At 50.2% G+C, this 19,976-nt stretch overlaps 2 protein-coding genes across 5 annotated transcripts in view; both read left to right on the top strand.

The window, feature by feature from the left end:
* The first annotated feature begins 645 nt into the window (after nt 1–645).
* Nucleotides 646–10,292, top strand: LOC127001023 (uncharacterized). 4 transcript variants are annotated; one of them, XM_050865202.1, is made up of 3 exons: nt 646–1,783; nt 9,086–9,695; nt 10,107–10,292. In XM_050865202.1, exons 1-2 carry the CDS (start codon nt 1,043–1,045, stop codon nt 9,242–9,244), a joined length of 900 nt encoding a protein of 299 aa, XP_050721159.1. In that variant the 5' UTR covers nt 646–1,042; the 3' UTR covers nt 9,245–9,695; nt 10,107–10,292. The 4 variants fall into 4 exon arrangements, with proteins under 4 accessions (XP_050721159.1, XP_050721160.1, XP_050721157.1 ...); XM_050865203.1 differs by having other exon boundaries at nt 9,086–9,737; nt 10,149–10,292; XM_050865200.1 differs by having other exon boundaries at nt 9,086–9,737.
* A 4,749-nt stretch (nt 10,293–15,041) lies between these two features.
* The window catches only part of LOC127000967 (uncharacterized), a gene marked incomplete at its 5' end in the record, with an annotated part of 38,145 nt that continues 33,210 nt past the window's right edge, over nt 15,042–19,976 (top strand). The window contains one exon of the mRNA XM_050865140.1: nt 15,042–15,173. Within this exon, the coding sequence (XP_050721097.1) occupies nt 15,042–15,173 (132 nt within the window). The remainder of the gene's footprint in view (nt 15,174–19,976) is intronic.

The following is a 19,976-nucleotide window of genomic DNA, read 5'->3' as shown; positions in this document are numbered from 1 at the left end:
CCCCTCCCCTACGGCGTGCGTGGCGGGGCATGAAAGCTGCAGGTTTGTATCTTGTGTCTCGTTGTACGTGTCACGGCACGTGACGTCACGATGGGCATATCAAGACGGGAATACAGGTTTGTACCGACCAGTGTCTCGCTTCACTGCTTCATAATTATATTGACGATCATGTTTTTTCTTATTAACATTTTGGTTGCATTAATTTCGATGGAGTGTCATGCTTCTGTTTGTAATTGAAAAAAAAAAAAATCAGTTAAGGCAGTAAGGTAGATGTAGGTCATGCTCAGCTTATTCATATAACTCATCTGTGCATTGATTATCACCTTCAGTGAGCGTGATACGTTTATGCTTACCTGAAACTCCGTAACCAGCAGCTGAATAAAAGGCATACTAAGACAATTGTTTCATATCGTAACTGACGATGAAGTGAAGCGGTCGAATCAGTGCTTCGAACAAACGTCTACGTCACCAAGATTCACTTCCCTCGTCCCAAACATCAGCCCAGTGTCGCCCGAACCACGGGTTTGCCTCAGGTATGTAGTTCATTATTATTATTTTTTTTTTATCTCTGTAATAATCCCATGAAACTTTGCGAACATGAGGATAGATCCCACATTTCTATCAGTTGCTTTAAAATTATGCTTTGCTGTCCAGACTGCCAGCCATCCTTTTGTCTCCCCTCCTTCATAATGATCAGGCAGGGCTGGCGATAGCGGCATCAGTGTTCGCCCCACCGTGTGTGTGTTGTGTGTGTGTGTGTTGGAGCGCGACGTCATGTATCTAATAGGGCGGCCGTGGCGACACCCAGTGTTGACACTTGAGTAAAGTCACACACGTTAATCAGGGTGAGTTTGGATCCTGGAAAGGGTGGCATGTTTGGGTTTAGAGGGCGGGGCCGTCGACGCATGGTGTTGTGTTGGTGTGACGTCCCGCGCAGGAACGACAACACCACAGCTTAGAAGCGGCGGCAGCGTATGCTGTGACTCCTGTCCTGCAGTGGTGGCCGAGACGACGGGGTTGAAGCCGCTGCCCTGCGTGGCCCATGGCTCGCCCACACGTGGCCAACGATGACCCCGACCAGCGATGGGGAACGACGGTCCTCGATCCAGCATCTGTGGAGGCTGAGTGTGACACGGGTAGCACGACGGCCCCTGATCCACGGACTGAGTGGTGGGCGGCCCCCGGGGAGGAGGTGGAGGACGTCGTCTTAAAAGGCGGCATTCTGGAGCGGCCTCTTCTGCCGCTGAATGTGTTCATGTCCGTGATGGGCGTCGGGCCGCCTTCCTACCATCCGGAGAGCAAGACTTACCGCATGCGATGGCTCAGCCCGTCGGGGGTGGCCACACTGACGGCGGCAGCGGCGGTGATAGTGCTTACAGTAGTGGCGGCACTTGGCCTGGTGTGGCACCTACTGGCGGGCGGCGAGGACCAGGACTCGCGACCGGTGCGGAGCCTCAAAACCATCGGCGTTTTGATCGTAGGGGGCTACCAGGTGAACGCCCTGGTGCAGGTATTAAACACAGCCTTGGCGGCATCGCGCCACGCCCAACTCCTCACCGCCTGGACCAGCCTGGCGGCCCAGCACCACATAAATCCCACGCAGGGGCTTCGGCTCAAGTGTCTGGTGAATGTGGCTTTCATGACGGCCTTCATTGCCGCCATGCTGACTTCAGCGAGCCTAGGCCGACCCCGCTTCGTGGCCCATGTGCTGGAGGGCCTCGCCGAGCGGCTATACCTTGTGCCGCGGTACATGCTGGACGATTCCTCCTCCTCCACAGCAAAGGTAAGGAGCCAGATCTCTTGCTCTGCTTCCTGCCCTCACGCTTTCACAACTTAGCGCCGAAACACCCTCACTCCTGTCCACCACACACATATCCAAGGCAAAGAACCAAAACCCTTAACATCTTCACACCTGAACACAATCTATTCTGCCCGGCCACACCCGCAGCCAAGGTAGGGCTTCAACACCTCTCTCCAAATCCCCCCCAAAACTTCACCACTCACCCTTCACCCCTCACCACTAACCCTTCACCCCTCACCACTAACCCTTCACCCCTCACCACTAATCCTTCACCACTAACCCTTCACCACTAACCCTTCACCACTAACCCTTCACCCCTAACCCTTCATTACTAACCCTTCACCACTCACCCTTCAACACTCACTCTTCACCACTAACCCTTCACAACTAACCCTTCAAACCTTACCCCTTACCACTAACGCCTCACCACTCACCATTCACCACTCACCACTCACCACTAACCACTCACCACTCACAACTAACTCTTCATCACTAACCCCACACCACTAACCCTTCACCATTAACACCTCACCACTAACCCTTCACCCCTCACCACTGATCCTCCACCACTAACCCTCCACCACTAACCCTTCACCACTAACCCTCCACCACTAACCCTCCACCACTAACCCTTCACCCCTCACCACCAACCCTTCACCACTAACCCTTCACCACTAACCCTTCACAACTAACCCTCCACCACTAACCCTCCACCACTAACCCTTCACCACTAACCCTCCACCACTAACCCTTCACCCCTCACCACTAACCCTTCACCACTAACCCTTCACCACTAACCCTCCACCACTAACCCTCCACCACTAACCCTTCATCACTAACCCTTCACCCCTCACCACTAAACCTCCACCACTAACCCTTGACCCCTCACCACTAACCCTCAACCACTAACCCTTCACCACTAACCCTCCACCACTAACCCTTCACCACTAACCCTTCACCACTAACCCTCCACCACTAACCCTTCACCCCTCACCACTAACCCTCCACCACTAACCCTTCACCACTAACCCTTCACCACTAACCCTTCACCCCTCACCACTAACCCTTCACTACTAACCCTGCACCACTAACCCTTCGCCACTAACCCTTCACCACTAACCCTCCACCACTAACCCTTCACCCCTCACAACTCACCCTTCACCACTAACCCTTCACCCCTCACCACTAACCCTTCACCACTAACCCTTCACCACTAACCCTTCACCACTAACCCTCCACCACTAACCCTTCACCCCTCACCACTCACCCTTCACCACTAACCCTTCACCCCTCACCACTCACCCTTCACCACTAACCCTTCACCCCTCACCACTCACCCTCACCCTTCACCACTAACCCTCCACCACTAACCCTTCACCCCTCACCACTAACCCTTCACCACTAACCCTCCACCACTAACCCTTCACCCCTCGCCACTCACCCTTCACCATTAACCCTTCACCCCTCACCACTAACCCTTCACCACTCACCGTTCAACATTCACCCTTCACAACTAACCCTTCACAACTAACCCCTCACCACTAACTCTTCACCACTAACTCTTCAAACCTTACCCCTTACCAGTCTTTGCTTTCTAAACTGTTCTCTTTCGGATTCTATCCCTCTCTCTGTTCCTTTATCTCCAGTTTCCTTTCCGGCCGTTCTATCTCTGCGGTGGTAGACGGTCACTACTCTTCCCCTAAACCTATCAACAGTGGCGTTCCACAGGGCTCTGTCCTATCACTCACTCTCTTCCTGTTATTCATCAATGATCTTCTTCCCATAACAAACTGTCCTGTCCACTCATACGCCGACGACTCCACTCTGCATTATTCAACTTCTTTCAATAGAAGACCCTCTCAACAGGAAGTACACGAATCCAGACTGGAGGCTGCAGAACGCTTAACCTCAGACCTTGCTATCATTTACGATTGGGGCAGAAGGAACCTTGTGTCCTTCAATGCCTCAAAAACTCAATTTCTCCACCTATCAACTCGACACAATCTTCCAAACACCGATCCCCTATTCTTCGACAACACTCAGCTGTCACCGTCTTCAACACTAAACATCCTCAGTCTATCCTTAACTCAAAATCTCAACTGGAAACTTCATATCTTCTCTCTCGCTAAATCAGCTTCCTCGAAGTTGGGCGTTCTGTATCGTCTCCGCCAGTTCTTCTCCCCCGCGCAGTTGCTATCCATATACAAGGGCCTTGTCCGCCCTCGTATGAAGTATGCATCTCACGTGTGGGGAGGCTTCACTCACACAGCTCTTCTGGACAGAGTGGAGTCTAAGGCTCTTCGTCTCATCAGCTCTTCTCCTCCTACTGATAGTCTTCTACCTCTTAAATTCCGCCGCGATGTTGCATCTCTTTCTATCTTCTATCGATATTTCCACGCTGACTGCTCTTCTGAACTTGCTAACTGCATGCCTCCCCCCCTCCCGCGGCCCCGCTGCACACGACTTTCTACTCATGCTCATCCCTATACTGTCCAAACCCTTTATGCAAGAGTTAACCAGCATCTTCACTCTTTCATCACTCACGCTGGTAAACTCTGGAACAATCTTCCTTCATCTGTATTTCCTCCTGCCTACGACTTGAACTCTTTCAAAAGGAGGGTATCAGGACACCTCTCCTCCCGAAATTGACCTTTCTTTCGGCCACTTCTTTTGATTCTTTTTTGGGAGCAGCGAGTAGCGGGCTTTTTTATTATTATTATTAATATTTTTTTTTTTTGTGCCCTTGAGCTGTCTCCTTTGTTGTAAAAAAAAAAAAAAATCACTACTAACCACTCACCACTAACCACTCGCCACTCACAACCAACTCTTTATCACTAACCCCTCACCACTAACCCTTCACCACTAACACCTCACCACTCACCACTAACCATTCACCACTCACCACTTACCACTAATCACTCACCACTCACACTTCACCACTAACCCTTCACCACTAACCTTTCACCACTAACCCCTCACCACTCACCCTTCACCACCAAAGCTTCACCACTAACCCTTCACCACTAACCCCTCACCACTCACCCTTCACCACTAACCCTTCACAGCACACCCTTCACCACAAACCATTCACTACTTACCCTTCACCACTCAACCCTCACCACTCACCCTTCACCACTCCCCCCACACCACTCACCCCTCACCACTCACCCCTCACCTTTCACCACTCACCCCTCACCACTCCCCCTTCACCACTCACCCATCACCTTTCACCACTTACCCCTCACTACTCACCCTTCACCACTCAGGTATCAGGACACCTCTCCTCCCGAAATTGAATTCTCTTTTTGGCCACTCATCTCTATTCAGGAGCAGTAAGTAGTGGGCTTTTTTTTGTTGTTGTTGTTGTTGTTTTTTGTTTCTTTTTAAGCCATTGAACTGTCTCCTCTGCTGTAAAAAAAAAAAAATCACCCCCCACCCCTCACCACTCACAATTGACCCCCCACCACTCACCCCTCACCACTCACCCCTCACCACTCACCTTTCACCCCTTACCTTTCACCACTCACCCCTCACCACTCACCACTCACCACAACACTCACCACTCACCCTTCACCACTCACTAGTCACCCCTCATCCCTCACCACCCACCTCTCACCACTCACCACTCACCCCTCACCACAACACTCACCCCTCACCACTCACCCCTCACCACTCACCACTCACCACTCACCCCTCACCACTCACCCCTCACCACTCACCCCTCACCACTCACCCCTCACCACTCACCCCTCACCTTTCACCACTCACCCCTCATCACTCACCCCTCACCACTACACTCACCCCTCACCGCAACATTCGCCACTCACCACTCACCCCTCACCTTTCACCACTCATCCCTCATCACTCACCCCTCACCCCTCACCTTTCACCACTCACCCCTCATCACTCAACCCTCACCACAACACTCACCACTCACCACTCAACCCTCACCTTTCACCACTCACCCCTCATCACTCACCCCTCACCTTTCACCACTCACCTCTCATCACTCAACCCTCACCACAACACTCACCCCTCACCACTCACCCCTCACCTTTCATCATTCATCCCTCATCACTCACCCCTCACCACAACACTCACCCCTCACCACTCACCAGTCACCCCTCACCCCTCACCACTCACCTCCACCACTCACCACTCACCCCCTCACCCTCACCACCCACCACCTCACCTCCCACCACTCACCCAGTCACCACTCACCACCACAACACCCCCCTCACCACTCACCCCTCACCACTCACCACTGACCCCTCACCACTCACCCCTCACCACTCACCACTCACCACTCACCACAACGCTCGACCCTCACCACTCACCCTTCACCACTCACCACTGACCGCTCACCCCTCACCCCTCACCACAACACTCACCCATCACCACCTTCACCCCTCTCACCCCCTCACCCCTCACCCACTCACCACTCACACCTCACCCAACACTGACCCCTCACCACTCACCCCTCACCACAACACTCACCACTCAGCACTCACCCCTCACCACAACACTCACCCCTCACCACTCACCACTCACCCCTCACCACAACACACACCCCTCACCACTCACCCTTCACCACTCACCACTCACCCCTCACCACTCACCCTTCACCACTCACCCCTCACCACTCACCCCTCACCACTCACCCTTAACCACTCACCAGTCACCCCTAACCCCTCACCACTCACCAGTCACCACTCACCCCTCACCATTCACCCCTCACCAACCACCCCTCACCACTCACCACTCACCACTCACCTTTCACCACTCACCCCTCATCACTCACCCCTCATCACAACACTCACCTCTCACCGCAACACTCACCACTCACCACTCACCTTTCACCACTCATACCTCATCACTCACCCCTCACCCCTCACCTTTCACCACTCACCCCTCATCACTCAACCCTCACCACAACACTCACCACTTATCACTCAACCCTCACCTTTCACCACTCACCCCTCATCACTCACCCCTCACCCCTCACCTTTCACCCCTCACCTTTCACCACTCACCCCTCACCACTCACCCTTCACTACTCACCCCTCACCACTCACCCCTCACCCCTCACCACTTACCCCTCACCACTCACCCCTCACCACTTACCCTTCACCACTCACCCCTCACCACTCACCCTTCACCACTCACCCCTCACTACTCACCCTTCACCCCTCATCACTCACCCTTCACCACTCACCTTTGACCACTCACCCCTCACCACTCACCCCTCACCACTCACCCCTCACCACTCACCACTCACCCCTCACCACTCACCACTCACCCCTCACCACTCACCCTTCACAACTCACCCCTTACCACTCACCCCTCACCACTCACCCTTCACCCCTCACCCCTCACCACTCACCCCTCACCACTCACCCCTCACCACTCACCCCTCACCTTTCACCACTCACCCCTCACCACTCACCCTTCACCACTCACCCCTCAATCCTCACCCCTCACCATTCACCACTCACCCCTCACCTCTCACCACTCACCACTCACCTTTCACCACTCACCCCTCACCACTCACCACTCACCCTTCACCACTCACCAGTCACCCCTCACCCCTCACCACTCACCCCTCACCACAACACTCACCCCTCACCAGTCACCCCTCATCACTCACCAATCACCCCTCACCACAACACTCACCCCTCACCACTCAACACTCACCCCTCACCACTCACAAGTTACCCCTCACCCCTCACCTTTCACCACTCACCCCTCACCCCTCACCACTCACCTTCACCACTCACCCCTCACCACTCACCACTCACCCTTCACCACTCACCCGTCAATCCTCACCCCTCACCATTCACCACTCACCCCTCACCTTTCACCACGCACCCCTCATCAATCACCCCTCACCACAACACTCACCCCTCACCACTCACCTTTCACCACTCACCAGTCACCCCTCACCACTCACCACTCACCCCTCACCACAACACTCACCCCTCACCACAACACACACCCCTTATCACTCACCCCTCACCACAACACTCACCCCTAACCACTCACCCCTCACCTTTCACCACTCATCCCTCACCCCTCACCCCTCACCTGTCACCCCTCACCTCTCACCACTCACCCCTCACCACTCACCCCTCACTCACCCCTCACCCACAACACTCCACCCTCACCCCTCACCTTTCATCATTCATCCCTCATCACTCACCCCTCACCACAACACTCACCCCTCACCACTCACCTCCAGTCACCCCTCACCCTCACTCACCACACCCACCCCTCACCACCTCACCCTCACCACCACTCACCCACTCACCACAACACCCACCCCCCTCACCCTCACCCCTTCACCCTCACCACTCCTCACCCTCACCCACTCACCAGTCACCCCTCACCCCTCACCACCACCCTCACCCCCTCCCTCCACTCACCCTCACCCCTTCACCACTCACCTAGTCACCCCTCATCCCCACCCACCCACCTCTCACCACAACATTGATCCCTCACCACTCACCCCTCACCACAACACTCACCACTCACCCCTCACCACAACACACACCAAACCACGCACCCTTCACCCCTCACCAGTCGCCCCTCACCACTCACCCCTCACCACTCACCCTTCACCAGTCACCCCTCACCCCTCACCCTTCACCATTCACCAATCACCCCTCACCACTCACCACTCATCCCTCACCACTCACCCCTCACATTTCACCCCTCACCACCACCCCTTCACCCACTCACCACCCCTCACCCCTCACCCCCCACCACCCTCACCCCCCTCACCCTCACCACCCCTCACCACCCACCCCTCACCACTCACCCTCACCTCACCCTCACCACTCACCCCACCACTCACCCCTCACCCTCACCCCTCACCACCCTCACCCCTCACCCCCACCTCACCCCCTCACCTTCACCCTCACCTCACCCTCATTCACCCCTCATCACTCACCCCTCACCACTCACCCCTCACCTTTCACCACTCACCCCTCATCATTCAGCCCTCACCACTCACTCCTCACCCCTCACCATTCACCCCTCACCCCTCACCATTCACCCCTCACCACTCACCCCTCACCACTCACCCTTCACCACTCACCCCTCACCATTCACCCCTCACCACTCACCCCTCACCACTCACCCTTCACCACTCACCCCTCATCACTTACCCTTCACCACTCACCCCTTACCACTCACCCCTCACCACTCACCCCTTACCACTCACCCCCCACCATTCATCACTCTTCACCACCCCCTCATCCCCCCCACCCCCTCGCCCTGCTGCAGGCGGCCCACGTGTGTGTGTGCTGCGTGGCGTTGCATCACTTCGCCATCAACAAGAGCTACCTGTTCGCCTTCACCACGCACTGCCACCTGCTGCAAGCCGCCCTGAAGGCATGGAACACACACCTCAACAGAGCCCTTGACAGTGAGTGCCGCACATAGCCGTTGCTCCGGATAAAGATAAAGGTGGGTGCATACGCTATAGTTGCGCGTGGCTGCGGTGCTCATCTCCGATCCGTTGACCCTTAGAGCCTGTGGTAGGCAAGAACCAGTTACTCGGTGTGGCGTCGAGTCTTGTCCCCTTGATTTAGTCCGTCCGCCTTGTCTACATACATACATGGGTTGATGAATTTCGGCACGGTACCGTGTCTATTGTCAGCTGCTTGTCATACAATTGGTGCGGTTTATTTCATTTATGACATTTACCGACATACGAGGGGTGCAGGTTATCTCATTTATCACATTTACCGACATACAAAGGGTGCAGGTTATCTCATTTATCACATTTACCGACATACAAGGGGTGCAGGTTATCTCATTTATCACATTTACCGACATACAAGGGGTGCAGGTTATCTCATTTATCACATTTACCGACATACAAGGGGTGCAGGTTATCTCATTTATCACATTTACCGACATACAAAGGGTGCAGGTTATCTCATTTATCACATTTACCGACATACAAAGGGTGCAGGTTATCTCATTTATCACATTTACCGACAAACAAGGAGTGCAGGTTATCTCATTTATCACATTTACCGACATACAAGGGGTGCAGGTTATCTCATTTATCACATTTACCGACATACAAGGGGTGCAGGTTATCTCATTTATCACATTTACTGACATACAAAGGGTGCAGGTTATCTCATTTATCACATTTACCGACATACAAAGGGTGCAGGTTATCTCATTTATCACATTTACCGACATACAAAGGGTGCAGGTTATCTCATTTATCACATTTACCGACATACAAAGGTTATCATTTATCACATTTACCGGTATACAAGGGGTGCAGGTTATCTCATTTATCACATTTACCGACATACAAGGGGTGCAGGTTATCTCATTTATCACATTTACCGACATACAAGGGGTGCAGGTTATCTCATTTATCACATTTACCGACATACAAGGGGTGCAGGTTATCTCATTTATCACATTTACCGACATACAAGGGGTGCAGGTTATCTCATTTATCACATTTACCGGTATACAAGGGGTGCAGGTTATCTCATTTATCACATTTACCGGTATACAAGGGGTGCAGGTTATCTCATTTATCACATTTACCGGTATACAAGGGGTGCAGGAAAAACTTTCATATTTCAAGCATTTTTATCGCGATCAGCAAATTGTCCATCTTCTTGTTGTTCGCTTCAAGTTGTTTTCCAGGCTTACCCATGCATTGTAAACATGACGTTGTATAATAACATTTGTTAGCCCTGATGAACCCTACAACATGGCATTATAAACAAAGTCAGCTTTTTTTTTTTACGTCTTGGCCTGTGGCGCCGGTAGGCCTTCATAGTAGGGCCTGATGGTCGGCCCCAACCCGTTGTGGCGCAGGCAAGTGTTTATAGTGCAGTGGCGCAATCTTTACTTTTCAGCAATTTCCATTTTAGACCCCTAGTTGCATAATATAAATTGTTAGGGGGTCGTTGGAGGGTCATACGACGTCGATCTAGCACAGTTTTTGTGCTATTAATACTTGTTCAAATTCAAAACATACATCATTTACTTTTATTAAAAATAACAAAAAAACGGGTGGGACAATGTCGGTAAATGTGATAAATAAAACCTGCATCCCTTGTATGTCGGTAAATGTGAAAGATGAGATAACCTGTACCCTTTTGTATGTCGGCAAATGTGATAAATGAGAAAACCTGCACCCCTTGTATGACAAGCAGTCGACAATAGGCACGGTACAGTGCCGAAATTCATCCACTCCTGTGAGTATGTAAAACAAGGGGACGGGACTCGACGCCACACTGGGACACGGGCCAATGTGAAATCTGGGATTGCCACAGTTTACCTTTCCCAGGTTTCTCCAGGTACCCATTTGTTGACAAGCCAGAGAGGGAGAATGAACAGCTGGGTGAGCTGCCAGCCGACTGCCCGAGCCGGGATTCGAACCCGGGCCCGCGGAGAGGTAGCCAGGCACGCTGACCACTACTCAACGCAGGTGCGTTACCAGGACAGATCTTTCTTATTTGATCTTACCCATTTGTTGTATTATATAATTGAATGAAGCTCGTATATCCTGTGCTTTTTTGGTATGGTTTGAATTAATTATGGTCTGATCACTCGCTTGACTTGCGATCCCCAGCGAATTGCCTCCTAGAATGAGCTTGAAGTTCAAGTGATGGATCTTTGGGTTAAGCTGGAACTTCACATCACGCCCACACACACACAGGAGGCGGCACACAGCCCCCCCTACTGACACCTGGCACCCATTCACTGTTTGGTGAACAAAGGCACGGATTAAAGGAGTATCCCCAGCCGTCTCCACTCCGCCTGGGAATCGAAACCGAGACCTCCCGGTTGTGAGGCGAGCGCGCAAACCACCCCACTAGGGGGCTCAGTGTGTGTGTGTGTGTGTGTGTGTGTGTCCTATATTTTACCAATCGATATTTTCATTATATGTCATTATGTTTGTATAATGGCAGATTTAGACTTCAATTTTGTAAAGAATTCTAATCATCAATTCTTTGGTTTTGGAGATTGAAGTTTTCCTACATCTCTGTCAACACGAGCATCCGTGGTGAAGTGGCTGGCATTAAAATTCCGTGCGCCTGGGTTCGAATCCCTGTCCAGGCAGTTGGCGCATAGCCCACTCAGCTGTTCGTCCTCCCTTTCGGTCACCTTGGGAAACCTGGGGAAGGTCAACTGTGAAATCCGGATGTCACATTGGCCATGTGTCCTCCCTGGGTCATTCCCGCCACAGGCTCAAGGGTCAAAGCGACGGAGATAAGCCCTGCGCCACCCGCACTTTAGCGTATGTCCCCAACTTTACCCAGCTTTCTATAAACTCTCATTTTGTAGTTGCTAATGGTTTCCTTGTGATCGTAGGTCCCTACTGTTTATAATCATAAATAGCTTACTCCCGACCGTCTTGGAGACCGGCCCAACATACTAGATCTCTTCCATATTTCTAACCCTTCTGCTTACTCTGTCAAACTGTTCTCTCCGTTGGGCTCCTCCGATCACAACCTTATTTTTGTATCCTGTCCTATCGCTCCTGTACAGCCTTTGAACCCACCGAAGAGGCGATGCTTCTGGCATTTTGCTTCAGCTCGGTGGGACGACCTGAGGAGGTACTTTTCCGATTTCCCGTGGAATGATTACTGCTTCCAGGAACGAGACCCCTCTGTGTGTGCCCAGCGCATCACAGAGGTGATTGTCTCTGGAATGGAGGGATGTATTCCACGTACTTTCTCTACTCCTCATGCAAAAAAGCCTTGGTTTAATCACGTTTGTTCTTGTGCTGTCAAAGATAGAGGCAGCTCACAAAAGGTACAGGAGCCTTCGAACTCCCGCTAACCATGATCTTTACATTTCCGCCCGGAATCGTGCCAAATCTATTTTTCGACTTACCAAAACATCTTTCATTAATAGAAAATGTCAAAACCTTGCTTTCTCTAATTCTTCCCGGGATTTCTGATATCTAGCCAAAAACATCTCAAATTTCACTTCTTCATCTTTCCCTCCTCTCCTTAACCCTGACGGCAGCACCGCCGTCACATCTATCTCTAAGGCTGAACTCTTCTCTCAAACTTTCTGAAAAACTCCACTCCGGACGATTCTGGGTATATTCCTCCTCCTCATCACCCCCCCTCTGACTCCTTTATGCCTGTTATTAAGATTCTTAAGAATGATGTTTTCTATGCCCTCTCTGGCCTCAACTCTCAGAAGGCTTATGGACCTGATGGAGTGCATCCTATTGTCCTTAAAAACTGTGCCTCCGTGCTGACACCCTGCCTGGTCAAACTCTTTCGGCTCTGCCTATCAACATCTATCTTTCCTTCCTGCTGGAAGTACGGCTTCATACAGCTTGTGTCTAAGAAGGGTGACCGCTCCAGTCATTCAAACTACCGCCCTATAGCTTTGTTTTCCTGTCTATCTAAAGCTTTTGAATCAATCCTTAACCGGAAGATTCAAAAGCACCTTTCCACCTCTGACCTTCTATCTGATCGCCAGTATGGATTCCACAAGGGGCGCTCTACTGGCGATCTTCTTGCACTTTTAACTGACTCTTGGTCATCCTCTCTTAGCCGTTTCGGTGAAACTTTCTCAGTTGCGCTAGACATAATCGAAAGCTTTCGATAGAGTCTGGCACAGGTCTTTGCTTTCTAAAGTGCCCTCTTTCGGATTCTATCCTTCTCTCTGTTCCTTTATCTCCGGTTTCCTTTCCGGCCGTTCTATCTCTGCGGTGGTAGACGGTCACTGTTCTTCTCCTAAACCTATTAATAATGGTGTTCCACAGAGCTCTGTCCTATCACCCACTCTCTTCCTGTTATTCATCAATGATCTTCTTTCCATAACAAACTGTCCTATCCACTCATACGCTGACGACTCCACTCTGCATTATTCAACTTCTTTCAATAGAAGACCCTCTCAACAGGAATTACATGACTCCAGACTGGTGGCTGCAGAACGCTTTACCTCAGATCTTGCTATCATTTTCAATTGGGGCAAAAGGAACCTGGTGTCCTTCAATGCCTCAAAAAAACAATTTCTCCACCTATCAACTCGACACAATCTTCCAAACACCTATCCCCTATTCTTCGACAACACTTAGATGTCACCTTCTTAAACACTATTTTTTTTTTTTTACATCATCGCCTATGGCGCCCGTAGGCTTGTTTTTGGAGGGGCCTGATAGTATGACCCAGCCCGTTGTGGCGCAGGCAAGTGTTTATAGTGGCGCCATCTTGCATTGGCTTATGCTGCCCCCCGGAACTCATCTTTAATCCTAGAATCTTCTTAGTTTTAGGCCACTCGGCGGCGGCTGAAAAATCCCAGCTTGGTGTCAACGGGCGGGGCTCGAACTCGCGGCGTCCTGAATGAGGCCCCGTCACACTATCCACTCCGCCACCGCCTCCCCTTGGTCTATCCCTAGCTCAAAATCTCAACTGGAAGCTTCACATCTCTTCTCTCACTAAATCAGCTTCCTCGAGGTTGGGTGTTCTGTATCGTCTCCGCCAGTTCTTCTCCCCCGCACAGATGCTTTCCATTTATAGGGGCCTTGTCCGCACTCGTATGGAGTATGCAACTCAAGTGTCGAGTTGATAGGTGGAGAAATTGTTTTTTTGAGGCATTGAAGGACACCAGGTTCCTTTTGGCAAGATATGAGGTAAAGCGTTCTGCAGCCACCAGTCTGGAGTCATGTAATTCCTGTTGAGAGGGTCTTCACTCACACAGCTCTCCTGGAAAGAGTGGAGTCTGAGGCTCTTCGTCTCATCAGCTCTCCTCCTCTTACTGATAGTCTTCTACCTCTTAAATTCCGCCGCCATGTTAACTCTCTTTCTATCTTCTATCGATATTTTGATGCTGACTGCTCTTCTGAACTTGCTAACTGCATGCCTCCTCTCGTCCCGCGGTCCCGCTGCACTCGACTGTCCACTCTAGCCCATCCCTATACTGTCACTCTTTCATCCCTTACACTGAATGGTAAAGTCTGGAACTGCCTTCCTTCGTCTGTATTTTCTCCTGCCTTTGACTTGTCCTCTTTCGAGAAGAGTGTATCAAGACACCTCTCCATCCGAAATTGACCTCTCTTTTGGGTACTCATCTATTTTCTGTTGTGGGAGCGGCGAGTAGTGGGCTTTTTTTATATATAATTTTTGTTGCACTGTTGTAAAACAAAATAAAACTTCAGTCCTCTCTCTCTCTCTCTCTCTCTCTCTCTCTCTCTCTCTCTCTCTCTCTCTCTCTCTCTCTCTCTCCCCCCCCAGAGGTGTGGGGTGGCGGGGGCGGGGCCGGGGTGGGCGTGCTTGCCAACGGGAGGAAGCAGTTGGTGTCTCTGGTTCGGGACACACAAGCGTTCTTCAGCCCCGTGTTGCAGTGTTACTTTGCCTCCACGGTAAGTGTTGCGCGCAAGTGTTGTGTTTCTCTCGGTCAGTCTATCTATCTGTCTATTTATATCTGTGAAAATGTCTATCGGCTTTTTTTTTCATTAGCAACTGTTTTTTACTCCTTCCATTCTATTTTGTTCCTCTTTCTAATATTTTTCGTCTTTCTACTTCATATTTCTTTTTTTTTTTTGTCTTTGTCTTCATCCTCCTTTCGTCGCCTGTATTTTCTCCGTATCCTTCTTTCCTTTTTTCATTCCTCTCTTTTATTCCGTCATTACTCTATTCCTTTCCTTAGTTTCTTCTTTTTTGTCCATTTTCTTTTCTTCCCTCCTTTCCTTCCTTCCTTCTTTTCTGTTGTCATTCTTTCCTACATTCTTTCCTTCCTTTCCTCCTCCCTTCCTTTTATCAATTTTTCCCTTTCCTCTTTCCTACCTTTCATTTTTCTTTCTTCCCGTCTGTATTTTCTTTTCTTCTTTTCTCTTCCTTTTTCCTTTTATTTCTTTATTCTTTCCTTCTTACCCCTCATTTCCTATTCACATTCATCCTTCTTTTTCATTTATTTTTTCTACTCTTTCTTTTTACCTTCTTCCTTCTTTTCATGGGTTACGTTTTCGTCTCTATTTCTTCCTTTACTCACCCCTCCACCTCTCCCTTCCTTTATTCCTTTCCCTTCTCCTTCCCTTCCTTTTACACTTACCTCTTTTTCTCAATTTTTCTTTTTCTTTCCACTTGTTTTCCTGTTTTCCAATACTGTTATCTTTTTTTTCTCCTTCTTGCAGCTCCTCCTCCTCTATCCCTTATTCGCCTCCTCACTCTCTCGTTTCATTATTTCCTCCTTACCTTCCCCTTCTCATTCCCATTCCTCCCTTCCTCCTTCCCTCCTCCACTCCCTCCCTTCCTACTTCCCTCTTCCACTCCTTCCCTTCCTCCTTCCCTCTTCCACTCCCTTCCTTCCTCCTTCCATCCTCCACTCCCCTCCTTCCTACTTCCCTTCGCATACTTCCCGGTATGCGGGTGAAGTGTTTTCACCTCAGGGAACTAGACGTCCCTGCCTTTGGACAAGGTGTAATACCTGTTCTGTCTCCCGTGCCAGGGTCACGGAGAAGCCTCTGGGCAGCAGCAGTGGTGGATTGGACTGCAGGCAGAGGATCTCTTTATGAGACAATGGCTGGAGTTCCAGGGTCGTAGTCAGCTGGACCGTGCCTAATTATTTAGGCCTGCGGTGTAGAGGAGTGTGGCGACCTCTACACTAAAAAGCCTCCCTGGGAACCAGTTGTCTGTGTGAGCTCCCCGTCCCTCCCCTCTATCGACGGTACTCCCATCCCTATTCTGCATAACAGCTGGTTCTTGTTTTCTCCTGAAAGAGATGTCTTCCGTGGGCCATTTGAGGTTGTACCTCCCGGCTTCTAGGTGGAGTTTCTGAGGGTTTTTCTTATACTCAAGGAATATTTCATCTTTTTGGTCACTCAGGAAGGGCGTCTGATACTCTCTAGAGTTGGTGGAGAACACCTGGTGACAGGTGCCACTGGCGAGGCCTCGAAAGGGTCGCAGAGTTGGGTTAGACATTTCGGAAAGTGGGAACGAATTGCTGGTTCCTCTCCTCCCTTGCCAGCTCTGCTCTGAGTGACTACGCCGGCCCCGTTCTATGGGACAAAACTTCGAGGACAATAGCTGAAAAGCGCCGGGTTGTGAAAGTCTCTCTCGTGACCGAGGCTCAGGACAAGCGATTGGTCTTTGAGGGGTTTTCAAGACCCTGTGGGAGCGAACTCTCAGTGTTGGAGGCATCTAACACAGCAGTATCTAATTTCCATGCACAATTTTTATACAATTCAATTTATGGTCACAATTTAATTTATTTCGAAAGCGTTTTTAATATTTGCCCAAACTGTTAACTCGCTTAAATTTCTAAAAATGCCTTCGAACCTTAAGTGTGACGTCTGTCCCGGACGATTTGCAGCTCAGTTCTTCCAGCTGAGTAAAACTTGCCGCCTTTGCGTTCAAAGATTACAACTGCAGAAGGCTGTGACTGAATGGAAAGTCAAATATAATGATCTTGAAAAGAAATTCGAAGCCCTTCAGGAATTTGTTTCAAATAATGTGGCAGTGACTCCGCCATCGATGGTGGAGAGGCCCTCCACCGAGACTGTGCCCTCTCCAGACGACCCTCCTGCTTCACGGGAGGACGTGTTACCTGCCTCACAGGTTGACTCCCAGCCTGCCTCACAGGCTAACCCCCAGCCTGCCTCACAGGCAAACCCCCAGCCTGCCTCACAGGACAACCGCCAGCCTGCCTCACAGGCTAACCCCCAGCCTGCCTCACAGGCTAACCACCAGCCTGCCTCACAGGCAAACCCCCAGCCTGCCTCACAGGACAACCCCCAGCCTGCCTCACAGGCTAACCCCCAGCCTGCCTCACAGGACAACCCCCAGCCTGCCTCACAGGCAAACCCCCAGCCTGCCTCACAGGACAACCCCCAGCCTGCCTCACAGGCTAACCCCCAGCCTGCCTCACAGGCTAACCACCAGCCTGCCTCACAGGCAAACCCCCAGCCTGCCTCACAGGACAACCGCCAGCCTGCCTCACAGGCTGACCCCCAGCCTGCCTCACAGGCTAACTCCCAGCCTGCTTCACAGGCTACCTCCCAGCCTGCCTCACAGGACACCTTCCAGCCTGCCCCACATAACGCTTTTCTTCCTGCTTCACAGGATGTCGGGTTCCAACTTGTAAGGAATGGAGCCAAACCGAAGCAGGCAACCAAGGATTTACTGACCCCCACTACCTTCAATAGGTTTCAGGTGCTGGCAGACACCATGGAGGATGAGTTTGAGACTCGCCTAGTTGGGGACTCCATGGTGCGTGGCTAGCTGGTTGAGTTCTGTGGTCGTTCATCAAACGGCCGCAGAAAACGTTACTGCTATCCAGGTGCCAGACTGGACGACATCACCGCAGCGTGCGATGATATCACGAGAAATGCCGACCGAAACACCCTCTTTATCATTCAGGCGGGGACGAATGACGTAAAGACAACCCGTCCTGAGGAACTGCTCGAGAAATACCGCCGCATGATCAACCATTATAAACGTAAAACGGATGCCAGTAACATCATAATCTCAGGAATCCTCCAGAGGGTCGGTGCCGAATCTAGCTTTTACAGTAAGGCCTTCAGCACAAACAACAGACTTCAGTCCCTTTGCTCACAAGAAAACGTCCAGTTCGCTAACTTGTGGAACAGTTTTTACTACGATTCAGACTTGTTCCTTCCTGATGGCATCCACTTAAACCCTGTTGGAGCAGCCCGTTTCGGGAGGCTGCTCTGTGACCAAGTGGCTCTTCGAAAGCCAAAAAAAGCGGAGGCGAGAACACCAGCAGCTCCACCGTAAGGGAGCACTCAACCCGCAAAACCCCCGATTCGAATCACATTAAAGCTTGCTATGTAAACGCTCGCAGCCTACGTAACAAATTTGAAGACTTAGAAGTCCTCGCAGCTGCAAATCATTACCACATCATCGGAGTCACAGAATCTTGGATAGACACTTCAAATAGAGATTTCATTGCGGAATATAGATTACCGGGTTATACCATCTTTAGTCATGAAAGAGAGAACAGACAGGGTGGAGGCGTTATCTTTTATATCCACAACTCTCTCCATCCAGTATCCGTGAAAACAGATATTATAACCAATGTAGACACGGTCTTCATTGAAATTAAAAATAAATCTCGTAAAATAGTAATTGGACTTATCTACAGACCGCCAAGGCAGGCTCTTGATATCGACCACGTATTAAGTGAATTATTATTAGAAACAAGTAGCAGTTGCGAGGCAATAATTGTTGGGGACTTTAACTTGCCAGTGAAAAGATGGGGTGAACCGTTGAACTGTCATACAGGGCTCCACCTGTACATAAATTTACTAGAAAGTGATTTGCGTCAACACGTTCAAGAACCGACTCGGGAAAATAATATACTTGACCTTATCTTTTCAACGACAGCTGATCTAGTTAACGAAGTAAATGTTGGTCCAATTTTTAGTTCTAGCGATCACCGAACAATCACATTTAGCATCAATATGAAAGAAAGCAAAGTAACTCCTAATAAAGAAAAGGTGCCTGATTATCAGCGAGCGAATTTCGTAAGACCGATCAATTCTAAATAATTCTGACTGGACTGAAATCTCGGCGGAAACAGATACTGATAAATCTTGGGGAGCCTTCACCACAATATTGAACAACGCCATAAGCATATGCGTACACTAGCGTAACAGACGTTCAGCTTTAAAGAAGAAACCCAAATGGTGGAATAACGAAATTCAAAATAGCCTATCTCTTAAAAAATACGTATACAATAGATACATCAACTCAGAGTGAGGCTGACAGACTAGAGTTGGACAGAATTCGCCGCGAAACCAAGAAATTAATAAAACGAAGCAAGAAAAATCTATAAGAATATATAGCGGAAACAAATAAATCTAATCCTAAAGAATTTTTTAGCTATGTAAATAATAAAAAGTCACTCACTTGTGGTATCGGACCGCTTGCTAATGATAATGGAAACCACACGAACGATGAAAATGAAATGGCTACAATCCTAAATAACTTTTTCGCATCCGTGTTTACCGACGAAGATTGTTTATCACCTCAACCGCCGGAGGTTAGAAGGACCGAAAAGATGTTAAGTGGCGTGCTCATCGTAGAAAGTGACATTTTACGCACAATTGAAAAGATTAAAGTAACCAAAGCTCCTGGTCCAGACAAAATTACCCCTTGGGTCTTCAGAGAAATCAAACATCAAATTTGTAAACCGCTCTCCATCA

The sequence above is a fragment of the Eriocheir sinensis genome, chromosome 19 (assembly GCF_024679095.1).
Source record: "Eriocheir sinensis breed Jianghai 21 chromosome 19, ASM2467909v1, whole genome shotgun sequence".
NCBI classification, from domain to species: Eukaryota; Metazoa; Arthropoda; class Malacostraca; order Decapoda; family Varunidae; genus Eriocheir; species Eriocheir sinensis.
The sequence above is the reverse complement of the archived record's forward strand: the minus strand, read 5'-3'. Positions and strand labels throughout refer to the sequence as shown.

Bases quoted from the DNA above. Each gene is read 5' to 3' on its own strand.
- LOC127001023 (XM_050865202.1), top strand. From the start codon at position 1,043: ATGGCTCGCCCACACGTGGCCAACGATGACCCCGACCAGCGATGGGGA. The intron at 1,784-9,085 runs GTAAGGAGCCAG...GCCCTGCTGCAG, and splicing joins CCTCCTCCTCCACAGCAAAG to GCGGCCCACGTGTGTGTGTG.